At 46.6% G+C, this 19,647-nt stretch overlaps 1 protein-coding gene across 7 annotated transcripts in view; it reads right to left on the bottom strand.

Annotated features, from left to right (window-relative positions):
• LOC121531766 (NT-3 growth factor receptor) overlaps window positions 1-7,428 on the bottom strand; it is a 271,096-nt gene extending 263,668 nt beyond the window's left edge. For 5 of the 7 annotated variants that reach the window (XM_045227137.1, XM_045227139.1, XM_045227140.1 and 2 more), the window contains exon 1: window positions 6,818-7,427. In XM_045227137.1, the coding sequence (XP_045083072.1) occupies window positions 6,818-7,056 (239 nt within the window). In that variant the 5' untranslated portion in view covers window positions 7,057-7,427. Of the gene's footprint in view, window positions 1-6,817 lie in introns of all 7 variants that reach the window. The other 2 variants (XM_045227136.1, XM_045227138.1) reach the window with 1 other exon arrangement.
• Between the last annotated feature and the right edge of the window lie 12,219 nt (window positions 7,429-19,647).

The raw sequence follows: 19,647 nt of genomic DNA, 5'->3' as shown, positions 1-19,647 counted from the left end.
TTATTATACAGGTAACAAGCTGAGATTAGGAGCACACTCTTAAAGGGAGTGCTCCTAATCTCATCTTGTTACCTGTATAAAAGACACCTGTCCACAGAAGCAATCAATCAATCAATCAGATTCCAAACTCTCCACCATAGCCAAGACCAAAGAGCTCTCCAAGGATGTCAAGGACAAGATTGTAGACCTACACAAGGCTGGAATGGGCTACAAGACCATTGCCAAGCAGCTTGGTGAGAAGGTGACAACAGTTGGTGCGATTATTCGCAAATGGAAGAAACACAAAAGGACTGTCAATCTCTCTCGGCCTGGGGCTCCATGCAAGATCTCACCTCATGGAGTTGCAATGATCATGAGAACGGTGAGGAATCAGCCTAGAACTACACGGGAGGATCTTGTCAATGATCTCAAGGAAGCTGGGACCATAGTCATCAAGAAAACAATTGGTAACACACTACGCCGTGAAGGACTGAAATCCTGCAGAGCCCGCAAGGTCCCCCTGCTCAAGAAAGCACATATACAGGCCCGTCTGAAGTTTGCCAATGAACATCTGAATGATTCAGAGGAGAACTGGGTGAAAGTGTTGTGGTCAGATGAGACCAAAATCGAGCTCTTTGGCATCAACTCAACTCGCCGTGTTTGGAGGAGGAGGAATGCTGCCTATGACCCCAAGAACACCATCCCCACCGTCAAACATGGAGGTGGAAACATTATGCTTTGGTGGTGTTTTTCTGCTAAGGGGACAGGACAACTTCACTGCATCAAAGGGATGATGGACGGGGACATGTACCGTCAAATCTTGGGTGAGAACCTCCTTCCCTCAGCCAGGGCATTGAAAATGGGTCGTGGATGGGTATTCCAGCATGACAATGACCCAAAACACACGGCCAAGGCAACAAAGGAGTGGCTCAAGAAGAAGCACATTAAGGTCCTGGAGTAGCCTAGCCAGTCTCCAGACCTTAATCCCATAGAAAATCTGTGGAGGGAGCTGAAGGTTCGAGTTGCCAAACGTCAGGCTCGAAACCTTAATGACTTGGAGAAGATCTGCAAAGAGGAGTGGGACAAAATCCCTCCTGAGATGTGTGCAAACCTGGTGGCCAACTACAAGAAACGTCTGACCTCTGTGATTGCCAACAAGGGTTTTGCCACCAAGTATTAGTCATGTTTTGCAGAGTGGTCAAATACTTATTTCCCTCATTAAAATGCAAATCAATTAATAAAATTTTTGACATGCGTTTTTCTGGATTTTTTTGTTGTTATTCTGTCTCTCACTGTTCAAATAAACCTACCATTAAAATTATAGACTGATCATTTCTTTGTCAGTGGGCAAACGTACAAAATCAGCAGGGGATCAAATATTTTTTTCCCTCACTGTATACTATATCTTTCTCAGTCATCATCACCTCGATGCACATTATGCTATTCACAGTGTGCTGCTGCTATGCCATGGAAAAGCTAAACGCCTCCAGATTCAAAACATTTCAAGTACGCTGTGATTTCTGACTTGATCTTGTCAACTGATAAAGTGACATTTGATGGAGTACTCGGTTGGGTTTCTGCATGACTGGTAAGGTGCCGCCAGTGAGTTAGCTCCAGCACAGATCACTGTGAGGCCAATCCTCAGAAAACAGCTCAGGATCATAGATAGCCTAGCAGTAACTATAGATCTGGAAGCAAAGCTGAAGCTAAAGATGTTTGTATGCCATTTGATGACCGTTTATTTCCCAGATCCAGCTCTCAGATCTCGTAAAGCGGACCTCAGCAGATAGATACCCGGTTGGTTTAAAGATCTGTCCACAGAGATACGGACCAGTCAGGGTCCACAGTTGTACTTGAGCAGAAATAACCCACCTGGCGATCACTTATTATGTAAGTTGATAAATTATGATAAATTATGATAAATGATAAACCATAGATGATAAGCCATCTCTAAACCATAAACCATGATAAACCATATTTTCACCAGGTAAGGGGCGGGCATGGGTCCACTGGTACACTCTGCCTTTAAAGGGACCTTACACAGATTACACTTCCACATGCAACAGTAATCATAAAATATGCACTCCAAAATGGCAGTCACCCTCTCCTCTTTCTCACATATATTGTATGCCTCAATCGTTTTAAATTCTGTTGAATAAAGATGTGTGAAAACACTCTGACAGTCCTTCCATCTGTCAGTCTGTACGCAGATGTACTCCATGTACTGTACTTTGTACTCAACTGTGTCATTAATGAGCTCTGGTTTAGAAGAGGCCCTCCATCTTTCTCTGAGGCAGAGCAGGGAGTTGTGGGAGGAGTGAGGTCACTCACAGATATAGCCTCCTTTTCATAGCTTGCCCAAGTTTCAGTGAACATGTGCAGGCTAACTCCCACTCTCTTAAGTGTAAGCTATCTGAGAGACCGTGGAGAGATAGCAAATGGCTCAACATACACTACAGGACCAAAAGTATGTGGACACCGCTCGTCGAACATTTCATTCCAAAATCATGGGCATTAATATGGAGTTGGTCACCCCTTTGCTGCTATAACAGCCTCCACTCTTCTGGGAAGGTTTTCCACTAGATGTTGGAACGTTGCTGCCGGGACTTGCTTCCATTCAGCCACAAGAGCATTAGTGAGGTCGGCAGTGATGTTGGGCGAATAGGCGTGGCTCGCAGTCGGCGTTCCAATTAATCCCAAAGGTGTTCGATGGGGTTGAGGCCAGGGCTCTGTGCAGGCCAGTCAAGTTCTTCCACAATAATCTCAACAAACCATTTTTGTATGGACCTCGATTTGTGCACGTGGGAATTGTCATGCTGAAACAGGAAAGGGCCTTCCCCAAACTGTTGCCACAAAGTTGGAAGCACAGAATTGTCTAGAATGTCATTGTATGCTGTAGCGTTAAGATTTCCCTTCACTGGAACTAAATTGCCTAGCCCGAACCTTGAAAAACAGCCCCAGACCATTATTCCTCCTCCACCAAACTTTACAGTTGCCACTATGCATTGGGGCAGGTAGCGATCTTGTGGCATCCACCAAACCCAGATTCGTCGGTCGGACTGCCAGATAGAGAAGCGTGGATATCACTCCAGAGAACGCGTTTCCACTGCTCCAGAGTCCAATGGCGGCGAGCTTTACACCACTCCAGATGACGTTTGGCATTGTGCATGGTGATCTTAGGCTTATGTGCGGCTGCTCTGCCATGGAAACCCATTTCATGAAGCTCCCGACAAACAGTTATTGTGCTGACGTTGCTTCCAGAGGCAGTTTGGAACTCAGTAGTGAGTGTTGCAACCGAGGACAGACGAGTTTTACGCACTACTCACATCAGCATTCAGCAGTCCCGTTCTGTGAGCTTGTGTAGCCTACCACTTCGCAGCTGAGCCGTTGTTACTCCTAGACGTTTCCACTTCACAATAACAGCACTTACAGTTGACCGGGGCAGCTCTAGCAGGGCAGAAATTTGACGAACTGACTTGTTGGAAAGGTGGCATCCTATGACAGTGCCACGTTGAAAGTCACCGAACTCTTCAGTAAGGCCATACTACTGCCAATGTTTTTCTATGGAGATTGAATGGCTGTGTGCTCAATTTTATACACCTGTCAGCAACGGGTGTGGCTGATATAGCCGAAGGGGTTCCACATACATTTGTATATGTAGTATATATAATGCTCAAGTAACCTTCCAAGCCATCAACGTAGTGTGCTAGTGGTTTTCGGTTAAAATAAGCTGACCATGGCCTCTGAATTCCATTATTATTTTTAAATGCACAGAAAACTGCCTTCTACAGAGAACAGCCTTACTAAGTACAGAGAAAATACCATTAGCTTAATGGATACTCTTGATGAAAACAAATAGTCTCTTCTTAGGGTACCAAATAGACAAAGTATACACAGAGGACAAATATGAGGTGAGGTAAACTGACAGATAATCACACACACACACACACACACAACCTTGAGCAGGAGTAATGAAAGCAAATAGGAAATATAACATTTTTGAGACTGCACAAAAAGCGCTATGTGTTGCCATTTGGGTTGGCAGTAGATGTGCTTTCCCTATAATTACTGATAGCACCGTGATAGGAAGGACTTTGTCTTAAAAGAGCAGCACAAATTGAAAGCCAACAGCATGGCTATGACAGCAAAAGGCCAAAACCGTGTATTTGCCACCTCCTCTATAGGGAACAGGGTGACTGCAATTCATACGGCTATATGGCTGTATCATGCATCCACCTGTTGTATTGTGAATGTGAACATTGAAGACTGGTCAAAGAGTGAGGCTGCTCGAGTCTTAAAACAAATGTGCCTCTCAAAGAAAATAATTTCCTTCTCATTGTCTATGCAGCAAAACAACCCAGCCTAATCCATTTCAAACACACTTGGTTTCAGAGAAATGTCCATAAGGATTAGCTTTTTCAAACATGGTCCAGTAAGCCTAACAAAGAAGAAAGCTTGGTCACACAGAACACCCCAAACAGAGTATGACATTACCATGCCCCTGGATGATACCCCTCATGGCATACTAGCCTGCCATTTTCAGGGGGAAATAATACTGCCAACAAAGTAATCCATTAAAGCCTAGGCCTACTGCCTGTCAGAAGCAAAAACTCATGGATTTAGCTGTGCAGACCATTCTTTCTCAAACATAATAACATGGCATCTATGATGTTTTGGTACAATATGACATTTAAAGCATTACATACATAAGCATACACTTCGATTCAATTGAAGTGGAATAATATCCTATATTTGAGGTAGGCTGCATCATTCGACAATTACAATACACACACCCTTCCAAAGACATTTGAGTGAATATTCTGTTACACAATTCCTGACAGAATTGATGAATTTTAGAAATTTGAACTCTGAACATCTGTGCCATGAGACAAATGTAGCTATAAATGAGGCCGACAGCGTTCAAATTTACAATTAGTTCAAGGTCATGGTATATTCAAGGAAATCCTTAGGTCTACTCTGATATCGCATCGGTGTATACAATCTATGGTGTATGTGCTGTAACAACTTCTCCATTTCAAGACTGCAGATTCTCTTCACGCCTACACGGTCCGCTCCCAACCCAAGTTAGTGTGTGGGAGCTGTCCAGTGATAGGGGGTGCTGAATGATTCCTACACACATAACAGCAGAAGCCATAAGATGCTGTTCTCTGCGACAGCGCTCAACAGAAATCACGCCATGAAAAGAGAATAATGAATTCCAACATTCTGATAAAGCTGGTGGGCTACACAAAATAACGTTTGCAATCGTGTCGCTCTATCGAATGCCCGAGAGTTGTCATCTCTGTAAAAGAACAACCAGCAGCCCCTCTAGTGGCCTTGTGGGGGATGTGGAGGAAGCAAGCACACTAAAATGATTACACCTACAAAGTCAAGACAAACTGACTGGTGCTTGTGTGCTTGTTGTATAGTGTGCTTAGCGATTTATAACCAGGCAGTTTTGTTAGAATTAGATCGTTGTAATTATGCGTGTGTTTGGCCCACGGATGGGGTCTACATCCTAAGCACTAGGCAAATCATCACTTATCAGGCTATGGAAATTGAGTGGATTCAGTGCAAAGCAGAGAGGTTGTCATGGCACCCTCGTCCTTGGCAAATCTCAACAAAGAATCAATAATGAATTGGTTTTTGTTTGTTCAACCAAAATATTTATCTTCAGCTCGCGATGTAACTCGGATCCAAAATCTCTTCATATATTGATATTGATTACATTGTTTCTTTCGTTTCTCAAACTACTATTCTTCTGTTTTCTTTTCGAATCATTTAGAGGTGAATATAAAACGGGTGAAATCCAAATTCACCATGCTATGAGTCAGAGTCCTAAATGGCTTAAAATTCCAGCTGAAAGAGCTAGGAGCGGTGGGGGAGATGGTTCTTCTCCAGAACTAATTGCATTTTATTTCTAAAAGAAAAGCCTTATAAAGGGAAGTATGTCAACAGTGTCCGTGCTCTATTTTTACGAACACGTTACTTATAGAGTCCAAAAATGCTTTCCATTGGGAATATAAGAGGGGAAACCTTCTGTCAAGGACATTTTCCAAACAGGCTTAAATAGCCGTTTTATGTTATCAATATGCAGGCACTTCATCAGAATAGCCACTGATATGAGTGAGTGACATGGTTAAAAAATAGGACCATCCAATCAGAACTAAATCTACCGGGCTGATAACAAACTTAACAGGGTGGCAACCAAATCTAAGTATCGACGATTATTTAGAGGTAGCGTAATTGTAGTGTGTGGACTAAAATGTTTAATTATTTTATGATCAAGTAGCCTTATAATAAAAAATGACGCGGCTACACCTGGAGAGCGGATCGAAAAAAATCTATCTTTCTTTCTCTTGGTTTAATTATTTCAGTAAGTACAGAGCACCTTTTCAGACGTTTGCAAACGTTATCAATTCTTTGAGTCCCTGACATGAATGCAAAGCAGTTAAAAAAGAGGCAAACGCACCTCTCTTGAGCATTATTTCGGTGTTTGGGGTATATGAGGGCCAATGCACCAACAGGTCTATTTGGACAATTACATTGAATTCGATTTTTTTAAAATCGCATTATACTTGTGGCTGAAGGACAAGCTTTGCAGGGTTAATGTATTCCGCGGCTATAACGCTAACGACGTCGTGTGAAAGGGATTTCTAGCTACTAAATATGTTAGACTCAGCTGAATCTCTGACCAGTTAGACACAGGTTTGCATTCTTGAATATATCACCTAAGGAGGTGCGGCGGAAGTAAAAGAAATAAAATACAGGGACAGTTGTGATTCACATGGGCTCAACATGTGATGCACCATAGCCTACAGTGGGCATACATACTTACATTGAGGTGATGTTCTTGAACAGATCTTCGATGCTGTTATTTCCATTGTTCCCAGTATCTTGCAGTGCAAGCAGAGGAAAGAATTTCCCATTGTCAGACTTATTGCAATAGATCTCAGTTGGAGAGCAGCTGCAGGTTGGCGGGCAGTCCAGCATATTGCTCAAGTAGTCCTGAAAGATGCTCAAAACAAACAATACCCTCCACCAGCAAATTCGTGGTGGAATAAAAAATAAATCCATGATTGAAAGTTTTTGGGGATAATATCCTTGAGCGTTTTTGAATCTCCTAGCCGGAGCCCGTCTGACTATGCAATTGTGTGGTGTGTGCGCGCGGGCGAGTGAATGTATGGAGGTATGTCAAATTGACACAAATGCGGTAATGTCCATCTATTTTATAGACGAGAACGAAGAAGAATAAAAAATACTCCGTCAAATTAGAAATAGTTCAAAAATCAATACTCCAGGCTTGTCCTCCTCTCTAGGCTGCATTGTATAGGTTACCCTGTATTCAGGCTGCCGTTAGCTGTTAGTTCCAGGTTGTTTTAGCACTGCTCCAAGATTCAGAGGGATAGCGCGTTGGAAACAGTGACGGGAGAGAGAGCGAGGTCCATGCTCCAAGCATCAAGTCCCACCTACTGGGCAGAAAGGAAACTGACACACCTGCAACACAGGATGCAGCTCAAATCAGCTCATAACAGCCATTGCAGAGTGTATGTATAACACAATAACAACAGGCTACTAATTTATGGTGATTTATCATTAGACCTATGGTTCGATGTTCATAGTTTACCCATTGTGCGTCCAGGCAAGCATGTCGCCTTTTTAGAGGCCTGCCTGACGAGGTATGGAAACAACATTTTTTTTTTTTACATCAAAAAGGCAGGCAGTATAATGCAGATAAACTTGAGTGAATTATTCACAAAAAATATTTACAAAAATATATATAAGTACGATCTGATCAGTGCTGCTTTTCTCCTACTTGTATATATGTTTGTGAATATATTTCACTCAAGCTTGTCAAAGTTGGTGCGATTATTCGCAAATGGAAGAAACACAAAATAACGGTCAATCTCCCTCGGCCTGGGGCTCCATGTAAGATCTCACCTCGTGGAGTTGCAATGATCATGAGAACGGTGAGGAATCAGCTCAGAACTACACAGGAGGATCTTGTCAATGATTTCAAGGCAACTGGGACCATAGTCACCAAGAAAACAATTGGTAACACACTATGCCGTGAAGGACTGAAATCCTGCAGCGCCCGCAAGGTCCACCTGCTCAAGAAAGCACATATACAGGCCCTTCTGAAGTTTGCCAATGAACATCTGAATGATTCAGAGGAGAACTGGGTGAAAGTATTGTGGTCAGATGAGACCAAAATCGAGCTCTTTGGCATCAACTCAACTCGCCGTGTTTGGAGGAGGAGGAATGCTGCCTATGACCCCAAGAACACCATCCCCACTGTCAAAGATGGAGGTGGAAACATTATGCTTTGGGGGTGTTTTTCTGCTAAGGGGACAGGACAACTTCACCGCATCAAAGGGACGATGGACGGGGCCATGTACCGTCAAATCTTGGGTGAGAACCTCCTTCCCTCAGCCAGGGCATTGAAAATGGGTCGTGGATGGGTATTCCAGCATGACAATGACCCAAAACACACGGCCAAGGCAACAAAGGAGTGGCTCAAGAAGAAGCACATTAAGGTCCTGGAGTGGCCTAGCCAGTCTCCAGACCTTAATCCCATAGAAAATCTGTGGAGTGAGCTAAAGGTTCGAGTTGCCAAACGTCAGCCTCGAAACCTTAATGACTTGGAGAAGATCTGCAAAGAGGAGTGGGACAAAATCCCTCCTGAGATGTGTGCAAACCTGGTGGCCAACTACAAGAAACGTCTGACCTCTGTGATTGCCAACAAGGGTTTTGCCACCAAGTACTAAGTCATGTTTTGCAGAGGGGTCAAATACTTATTTCCCTCATTAAAATGCAAATCAATGTATTTACATTTACGTCATTTAGCAGACGCTCTTATCCAGAGCGACTTACAGTTAGTGCATACATTATTCTTTTTTATTTTCATACTGGCCCCCCCGTGGGAATCGAACCCACAACCCTGGATTTGTTAATGCAAACCAAACCGAACCTTCATGAAAATCAAACCGAACCTTCATGGAACCCAAACCGAACCTTCTTTAACTATTTACAGTTAACCATGGTCCTTTTCTCCTAACCGAAGTCAGGGCTTCGTTCAAAGCAGTATGGCTCACCGATGGCGCTACCTCCAAGATTAACTTAGAGGCGCTTCTACCATCATACTGCCCCATTAGACCATAGGTCTAACTGGATCTCCTCGCCGAAGCCAGGGGTTTCGTTCAACGGTGGGGGTTCTGGGAATTCTCCTAACCAAGGTCAGGGCAGCGTTTGGGAAGAATGGTGAAAGTACCTCTATACCAGCAGGCACTCCTCAATAGTCGCCTACTGAGCCTAAGGATGATCATCATCGCTCTCCTCATCCGAGCTCACCATCTTCCCATCAATTCTATAGAAGTCCCTAAGGACATCCAGGGAGTACAGGAGAGCCCTCCTGCTGAATAGCTTGGCCAATCGTTTCCTCCGTGAACAATTCACCCCCAAGTTCATTAGCAACCTTTCATTTCTGATTGGCCACTTCCCTCGGGCTCCCAGTGGAAAACCAAACACTTTTACCTTCCTCACCTTCAGGGCAACCATGATGTATCGAGCAATCGGGGTGTACCTAGCGACTTTCTCAGCTGCCGCGACCTCTAAAGTGTTAGAGGCCATCTCGTACCGCACAGTAACATCCACCACCAAAGCTGTACCATTTTTCACGAACACCAGGTCTGGTCGTCGCAACGCCCCGGCATGGGTTTTACAACACATTTCTCTGGTGACGATCCATCCGGCGCTTTCGGCTTCACTTGCTAACAGGTCACACAGCTTGTTATGTTGCGAGATGCGACTATCCTTCACTGCAGGACACTGCCCGAGAATGTGCGAGCAAGACTCATTACCAGATAGACAGTGGCGGCAGACAGCTGGAATGTCTTTCCTCCCCCTGGCCAGTGCCTCTCGGGTTGGGTATACATTGGCTCTCAGCTGGAGACCTGCAATATAGTATCTCTGCTTAAATCCAACCTTGGCTGGATCTTTCAACCAGTGGTTGCTGTTTCTGTCTCCTGCGAATGCCTGCACTCCCACTCCCTGCACTGTCAGGTTCTGCCATCTCTGAAACTCTCCTTGCCTCCAGTCTGGCCTGACTGGGTTTTTCCTTGTTGGCGTCAGCAAACTGGCGGGGTCTGTACTCCGGACAGAACCCTCATTCGATGTTTCTAGGGGAGGCAAACTTGCCTCGTCCCCACCAGCTCTCAGCCACATCCCGAGGTACTCTTTTGGTTTCACTGTCCTGCGGGTAACTATCCGAGTAATGTCATCCTCTGAATGCCATAATCGGTAGACCCTTCTGGCTTGGATAGATGGGATTTGACAAGCTAACTTTACGATACCCAGCCCGCCGTCCTGGCATCTCGAGTAAAGTAGCCCATCACAAGTAGACTGTGGAAGGTGGAACCATACCTTCACCGCCCTCCTGATCATCCCATCAAGTACATTGAGGATTTTTGGCCCTGACCCGCCGTTGTCCACCTGATAAACCATCCTCGGGACCGCATAGTCATTCAACATCCTCACCTTCTGTGAAGGCTTCAGCGGAGACCGCCCAATCGAGCTAATCCAGTCACGAAGTCGCTCGACAGGTTCTGGTTCTATAATGCCTTGCCACGGACCCACTCTCAATCCAAGGTACTCGACCGACTCTGCTGGCCCGACCATGTGTAGCTCAACACCACCCACTATCCAGGGCCTACAAGAGTTTACCGAGAACACTCCTCGAATTTTCTGAGTGAGGAAACCGTGACACTTCTTGGGCTGGACCCTCAGCCCCGTCAGTTGGCAAAAATTTTCCAGAATCAGGATGTTTTTCGCCATGCCATCCCATGAACCGCTCACCAAGACAAGATCATCAGCAAAAGCCAGGGTTGTGATCTGACGATCATCCAGCTTGTACCCCGAGCCGATACGTTCAAGAGTGTCAATCATTGACATCGGATCGCCCTGCTTGACCCCTATCCTCACGTCGATGGGAGGGGACTGCTCCCCATCGACCGTAATCATTGTCGTAACGTCGGTGTAGGAATCACCTATGATTCTGACGATATGTTCATCCAGTCCTCTCTGCCTCAGCACCTCCAAGATATGCAGATGACTGATAGAGTCAAATGCACGCGCAAAGTCCACCAACACCACGGCCAACATCTCGCCACTCGCCCTACTTTCCTTCAACAATCCTCCCAGGATCATCAAGTTTTCTGAACATCCAGGTGAGGAAGTAAATCCTCTCTGGCCCGGGTTGATGGGACACGCCCGCGCCAGCCTGTTTGTAAGGATGCGAGAGTATAGCCTCAATACCAATGACCCAATGGTAAGTGGCCTCCACCCAGACGCCTGGGTGTGCAAAGCCGGGTCAGCGGTTTTGGGTATCAAAGTGGTCCTGCACTTCTTGAAAGGCTCAGGCAGGGTACCCGATGTCAACCATACAGAAAAAGTACGACCAAGTTTCGCACCAGTCGGATCCCATTTTTGTAATGCCGTCTTAGTGATCCCATCTGGCCCAGCTGCTGTTCCAGTTTTGATAGCCCCAAGGTTTTCACTTACTTCAGCCGCTGAGATGAGAGAACCGAAAACCACATTGTCCGCCTCTCCACCCGAATGAAACTGACCAAGGCCATGGAACGTTTCAGTCACTTCCCACCGACTTTTGAATGCCAAGGCAACCTCCAGTGGTGGTAAAGCAGCCATCACATCCCCATTACCATCTAGAATATCCTTTGCCAATCTGGATCTATTCACATCATACAGCCCTTGTACTCTGTGATAATCCAACTGCTTGGCAATTTTCTTTCCTTCACTTGGCAATGTGGCCTTGCGCCTCACCGGCTGGTTTAGTAGACCCTGGGGACCCGATCTCCCTCCCAACAACTGCTGCAGTTCCAGGGCGGACAAATTGAGCAAGGCTGGATCTTGCTCCACCCCCCTTAGGGATAAGGTGACCTCTCCAATTTTTACACCATCATCGGTACCACCACTCAGTAGCTCATTCCGAAGGATCTCACGTATCCCGCTCTGGGGTATTGATGGTGCAGCCGGCTTGGACAACATACTGATGAGATTACTCTCATCAGCTGCTTCCTGGAGAATGCCACTCGGCAGCCTTCTACACCTCAGTTTTCGTCTTCTCTGCTTCACCTGTTCTGGAGTTTTGCCTAGACTCTCTGCAATCAGCCTGTTAATCTGCTTATCCCCAGCCAACTCGTTGCTCAATCGAGTCAGCTCGACATCCTCCAAGGCATCCCATCCGTCACCACCATCCTTTTTCTCCTTTTGGGATGCTGCCTTCTCCCCCCCTTTTTATTGGCAATAAAGAGCAACGTGTTTGTGTCGTTTGTGTTGGGTCATCCCCATAGCAGTTTTAAACCTTCTTTCACAATGACCACAGACCAAGTCATAACCAGCCTCCAAACGGGTCTCTACCAGTCCCTTACACTTAGGGACATGGCAGGAAATGGAGTGACTGCTGCCGCTGGACTTACCACACGCCCGACACATATACACATCTGAAACGCCTGAATGCTTCACAGCAAAATGCTTAGCAGCTTCCCCGACAGTTCCAAGTCGTGTTCCACATCGCTCGCAGCTCAATTCTAAGACAGGGAGTGATATCAGCAGGGTACTTGTGGATGATGGCAACACCGATCCGTCTATTGGGGTAGCAGATTTTCCTCTCTCAAAAGCTCCATAAACTGGCTGTGGTGGCGTCACGACACTGCTGCCCCCATCCCGCGATGCTAGAGCAGGTGTCTTTAATTTGCCGACACACTGAGGCGCCAGCGAGCCCACGTCCCCCCCCGTGGATCTGGGTCCACGGCCTGAGGTTTATTGTGGAAGGCCACGGGTCGAATAGATGTTTTCTTTGGGTAGGGAGCACCCCTGTGGTACTCATCTCCCAGCGGTTCGGAGCCCCGAAACCGCCATTTTGCTTTTTTCGCTTTTCGCTTCATTGTCTCGCTTTTCTCGCTTCTCTCGTATTGCTCCTCCAAGCTTCGCAGCTCACATCCATGCCCTTGGGGTAGCACGGATGGGTCCATGGTTGATAACCCAGTCTGGACCCTCTGGGGTGGGAAATGCTTCGAATTCATTCCCTGGCACTCAAGTGGTTAGGATTCGGCTACCCAGCCACTCGATAATATGAATTCATTTATTCCCACCAACCCAGTTTCCTGGGTTTATTTCGACGTAGGGCCACTGGGTCAGACGGGTCGACTTGGTTTCGCTCGAACGGGGCTCGGCTGGAGCGTATCGGGGAAGCGGGTGTTAACCGTCCCCGAAAGGGGCTCCACCGATAGAGGCAAATCCACATGGGGCGGGAGGAACCGTTCGTCCGAACACCGGCCAGAGGCCGGCCGACAGGGGCCCTCCCAGGTGGATAACGAATATCAATTTATAACATTTTTGACATGTGTTTTTCTGGATTTTGTTGTTGTTATTCTGTCTCTCACTGTTCAAATAAACCTACCATTACAATTATAGACTGATCATGTCTTTGTCAGTGGGCAAACGTACAAAATCAGCAGGGGATCAAATACTTTTTTCCCTCACTGTAAATCAACGTTGTTTCAACATAATTTGTCAACATATTGTGACCTGGAAACCACATTGGATTTGAAAAAAAGTCATCAACATAAACTGTTGTTTTGAGGGGGAAATTACAACCCCAGGATTATGTCATCATGGTATACAATTTTCAACATAGACAAACCTTGTATAAAATATGTTGAATTTGTACCTTTGAAACAACCTCAGCTCTTCAACATAATGTCTACTATAAGAAAAAAACAATAGGCTGGGCAGCACTTCCTACTGGAGAGTTAATCTATCCACAACTATCCCTTCAGTCTACCAGCCAGGGTTTTAACCAAGCCCAGTCCTGCTTAGCTTTGATGTTTGTCACAAACTATTACCAATGTGCTATCATGAGAATGATTATTGAGAAATCTCCACTTATTCAATGTTGCTATCAAAGTCATTCCAAAGGGTAGGTATAACAGAGCAAATGGAATGTAAAAATACTTTACTCATCATATTTCATCAATGATGCTATTTAGGCCTATATAGCATTCGGAAAGTCATCAATAGCTATTGTTTAAAGGCCCAGTGCAGTCATAAACTTGTTTTTCCTGTGTTTTATATATATTTCTACTCTATGAGGTTGGAATAATACAGTGAAATTGTGAAAATGAGTGTAAGAGTTGTGTAAGGGTTGAGGTGACGTGTGACCCAGGTGCGGTGCAGGTGCAGGATATACAAAGCCAAAATACAAAATAACGGACTCATCACGATAAAGGAAAGGCGGAGCAAATAAGTCTCCAAAAAACGGTTGACAGCCAAAATACAAAATACTACCTAGGACTGAAACAAATAACGAAACAGGGAGAACACTTCTCAAATACCTGTACATAGATCTCCGATCAGACACTGAGTAGTGGTAGGCCACTGGGTTGACTCTCTGAATGGCCCGACGAACCGGGGTGACAGCATCCTGGACTCCACGTGGAGGGAAAGATCCCGCATGGAGAGCCACACCCTCTGTCCTGGGTGAAAGACTGGGGCCGGGCGACGGCTGCGGTTGGCCTGATGTTGAAACTTGAGCAGGCATAACTATTCACCCCCCCCCCCCAAAGTCAGTACTTTGTAGAGCCACCTTTTGCAGCAATTACAACTGCAAGTCTCTTGGGGTATCTAGCCACTGAGATTTTTGCCCATTCTTCAAGGCAAAACTGCTCCAGCTCCTTCAAGCTGGATGGGTTCCGCTGGTGTACAGCAATCTTTAAGTCATACCACAGGTATTGACTAGGCCATTTCAAGACTTTTAAATGTTTCCCCTTAAACCACTCGAGTGTTGCTTTAGCAGTATGCTTAGGGCCATTGTCCTGCTGGAAGGTGAACCTCCGCCCCAGTCTCGAATCTCTGGAAGACTGAAACAGGTTTCCCTCAAGAATTTCCCTGTATTTAGCGTCATCCATCATTCCTTCAATTCTGACCAGTTTCCCAGTCCCTGCCGATTAAAAACATCCCCACAGCATGATGCTGCCACCACCATGCTTCACTGTGGGGATGGTGTTCTCGGGTGATGAGAGGTGTTGGGTTTGCGCCAGACATTTTCCTTGATGGCCAAAAAGCTCAATTTTTGTCTCATCTGACCAGAGTACCTTCTTCCATATGTTTGGGGAGTCTCCCACATGCCTTTTAGCGAACACCAAACGTGTTTGCTTATTTTTTTCTTTAAGCAATGGCTTTTTTCTGGCCACTCTTCCGTAAAGCCCAGCTCTGTGGAGTGTACGGCTTAAAGTGGTCCTATGGACAGATACTCCAATCTCCGCTGTGGAGCTTTGCAGCTCCTTCAGGGTTATCTTTGGTCTGTTTGTTGCCTCTCTGATTAATGCCCTCCTTGCCTGGTCCGTGAGTTTTGGTGGGCGGCCCTCTTTTGGCAGGTTTGTTGTGGTGCCATATTCATTCCATTTTTAAATAATGGATTTAATGGTGCTCCGTGGGATGTTCAAAGTTTAAGATATTTTTTTATAACCCAACCCTGATCTGTACTTCTCCAAAACTTTGTCCCTGACCTGTTTGGAGATCTCATTGGTCTTCATGGTGCCGCTTGCTTGGTGGTGCCCCTTGCTTAGTGGTGTTGCAGACTCTGTGGCCTTTCAGAACAGGTGTATATATACTGAGATCATGTGACAGATCATGTGACACTTAGATTGCACACAGGTGGACTTTATTTAACTAATTATGTGACTTCTGAAGGTAATTGGTTGCACCAGATCTTATTTAGGGGCTTCATAGCAAAGGGGGTGACTACATATGCATGCACCACTTTTCTGTTATTTATTTTGTAGCATTTTTTGAAACAAGTTATTTTTTTCATTTCACTTCACCAATTTTGACTATTTTGTGTATGTCTATTTTGTGTATTACATGAAATCCAAATTAAAATCAATTTAAATTACAGGTTGTAATTCATCAAAATAGGGAAAACACCAAGGGGGATGAATACTTTTGCAAGGCGCTGTAGCACCTCAGCACCCCTTACAGATCCTGGTTGACGCGCTCCGTCTGCCCGTTCGACTGGGGATGGAAGACAGAAGACAAGCTGATGGAAGTGCCAAGGCAGGTGATGAACACCTTCCAGAACCTGGAGGCGAACTGAGGGCCCTAATCCGACACCACATCTTGGGGAAGGCCGTGGACCCGGAAAACGTGCTGCACCACCAACTTAGCCATCTCCCGGGCCGACGGGAGGTTGGGAAGGGGAATGAAGTGGGCAGCCTTCGAGAACCGGTCCACAACAACCAGGATGACTGTGTATCCATCAGAGGGGGGTAGGGCAGAAATTAAATCCAGCGAGATGTGGGACCAAGGGCGCTTGGGGAAAGGCAGGGGTCGGAGCAGCCCTGCCACAGGCTGACGTGAGCTCTTTGTTTGCGCACACACCGGGCAAGCAGCCATGAAGGCACACATATACCCCTCAGCAGATGGCGACCAGATCCTCCTACGCAGGAACTCCAACGTCCTGGTGCCCCCCGGATGGCTGGTGAGGTCAGACGCATGCGCTCACTGAAGCAGTCGCGAGCTCACAGCCTTGGGTATGTACATCCTCCCCGATGGACCTCCGCCCGGATCGGTCTCCCGCCGTGGCGCTGCTCTGACCAGTCTATCAATTCCCCACAAAAATGGGGCAGCAATCAGGGCGTTGGGGACAATGGGGTCGTCCCTCTCCACCAGGTCTACGGGGTCAAACTGCTGGGAGAGTGCATCAGGCTTGGTTGTTCTTCGACCCCGGACGGTATGAGATGGTGAACCAGAACCTGGTGAAGAACAACGCCCAGCTGGCCTGGTGCGAGATGAGCCTCTTGGCCCTCTGAATGTAGGCTAAGTTCTTGTGGTCAGTCCACACGACGAATGGATGGGCGGCCCCCTCTAGCCAATGCCTCCCCTCCACCAGGGCGAGCTTGACTGCTAGCAGGTCACGGTTCCCCACGTCGTAATTCCGCTACGCCGGGGACAGCTGACGGGAGAAAAACGCACAGGGGTGAGTCTTACCGTCCGTGAGGAACCGCTGGGACAGGATTTCTCCCACCGCAACGTCTGAAGCATCCACCTCCACAAGGAATGGCAGGGACGGATAAGGATGCCCGAGGACCGGGGCCGATGTAAAGCGGCACTTAAGCACATAAAATGCGTTCCCCGCTTCCGGGGTCCAGGCGAAGGAGAGTACACTCGTCTGGGTGAGGGCTGTCAGGGGAGAGGCTAGGGAGCCCATCAGGTTTCCCGCGGCCCCAGAATCCACCAGCACATGTGCCCACCGCGCAGCACGGGCCCACTGAACCCTTACGGGGAGAAAAGTCAGGGAGTCTCTGGAGTTGGGGTTTCGGTTCCGGCTCGCTAGCACCCCTCCCGATACTAGCGAGGCCTCCGGTTTCCCGGCCATGAGCCGCCTCCTGGCCTCGTGCCCCGACACCACCCGAGAGGTGTCGAACAGCTTGCGTAGCTCCCAGGTGAATTGGTAGGAGACAGAGCACGCCGGAGTTTGGCTCTCCCACTCCGTGGTAGACCAAGAAAGGGAAGGAGGAGGATTGTAGGCTGAATACCAGGGAACACTGGGTGAGGAATTCCCTGCAGCCCTCTGGACATCCGTCATACCTCTCCGGAAGTTGAAGGTGGGGTTCACGCGATGTCGCAGGCGAGACTGGAGACAGCGCTGCCGCGGCTTCCGCTCCGCTGGCTGCCGGGGCTGGTCGGGTGTCCAACCAGCTCTGCACGGCGATTGTCAGCTGGCGGAGATTCTCTGTGATCTTCTGCAGGCTGCGGTCGTGTTGGTTCAGCATAGCTCCCTGTGTTGCCAATGCGCTCCGATACTGTGCTGCCTCCGCTGGGTCCATATTGGTTCAGTTTTCTGTAAGGGTTGGTGTGAGGTGTGACCCAGGTGCGGTGCAGGGTATACAGTAGGCAGAGATGGTGAAACAAGGATCTTTACTGGTGGTCCCGAAGCCAAAATACAAAATAACGGACTTATCACGATAAAAGAAAGGCGGAGCAAATAAGTCTCTAAAAACCAGTTGACAGCCAAAATACAAACTACTACCTAAGACTGAAACAAATAACGAAACAGGGAGAACACTTCTCAAGTACCTGTACATAGATCTCCGATCAGACACTGAGTAGTACTGCTGGACAAACTAGCAGAGAAAACTGAGCAAGGGAACACAGGGAAGTGAGCGCATAAATACACAGGTGAACCGATAGACACCAATAGGATGATGATTAGTCCCGACTGTGAGTGAGGAGGTGCCTAAGGTTGTCGGAGGATGACACCTAGTGGGTCACTCCGGAACTGCGACCCCCTCCTGTAACAAGTTGTTTGAAAAGACCGCTTGAAATTTTGAGTTTTGGTGGGATGGAGTTCTGGCCTGCCTTGTGATATCACCAGGTGGTAAATTAGTTAATAGACCAATAAGAAAGAGCATTCCAAGCCTCTCTGCCAATAAGAGCTAGTTTTCAGTCTTCCCCTTCCCTCTCAGACACTCACACAGTCCTAGCAAAATTGTTGCTTAAGAAATTACTCTTTGCTAAGAAGCTATTTTTGTTTCTTTTTGACCATTTTGATTGCAAAAAATCACAGTAAGGTACTTAATTGTTACCCAGAAATGATTAGATATTGAGATAAAAATGGCTGCATTGGACCTATAAATTGAGGCCAGGATTCAACATTCAAGATTTGGTTGAAAATGGAATTTACAAGTTAATAATAAATATATTGGATTCACGTCTGCATCTCAACCAAAACTCTAAGTTAAAGAATAGGACTAAATCAAATAAAACTGTATTAAAAGTGCATTTAAAGTTTGATTTGGGGCCTCCTGAGTGGCGCAGTGGTCTAAGGCACTGCATCGCAGTGTTGGGCATCACTACAGCCTGGGGTTCGGTCCCAGGCTGTGTCACATCCGACCGTGAGTCCCAAAGGGCGGCGCACAATTGTCCCAGCATTCTCTTGGTTAGGGGAGGGTTTGGCCGGGGAGGCTTTACTTGGCCGGGAGGCTTTACTGTGGCGGGACAGGCGCCTGCAGGCTGACGCCGGTCGTCAGTTGAACGGTGTTTCCTTCGACACATTGATGCAGCTGGCTTCCGGGTTAAGCGAGCGGGTATTAAGATGTGCGGTTTGGCGGGTCATGTTTCGGAGGATGCATGACTCAACCTTCGACTCTCCCAAGCCCGTTTGGGAGTTGCAGCGATGAGACAAGATCGTAATCACGAAAATGTGGAGAACCCCCCCCAAAAAAAAATGTTTGATTTAGTCCTATTCTTTAAGTTAGATTTTTGTTTGAAATGGAGATGTGAATCCAACATATAAATTATTAATTTGTAGACAAACTGGAATTAAAGACAGACTCAGTGGAACAGATGGAACTATACAAGCAGAATATATGTCTCCTTCAAATGTTGATATTTGCTTGTGTTGACAACCAAACACAATTCAATATCACATTTGCAATACAGTAAATAGCCTATTAACTTGTCGACAAGTTAACAAATTATATGTTGGATTCACGTCTCCATCTTAACCAAAAATCAAAGTTAAGGAATAGGATTAAGCCACTGGCTCAGGTGGAACTATCCAAGCAGTAGACTAGAGACATCTCCTTTAAA

The sequence above is a fragment of the Coregonus clupeaformis genome, chromosome 19 (assembly GCF_020615455.1).
Source record: "Coregonus clupeaformis isolate EN_2021a chromosome 19, ASM2061545v1, whole genome shotgun sequence".
Taxonomy (NCBI): domain Eukaryota; kingdom Metazoa; phylum Chordata; class Actinopteri; order Salmoniformes; family Salmonidae; genus Coregonus; species Coregonus clupeaformis.
This window is presented reverse-complemented; position numbering and strand designations above follow the sequence as displayed.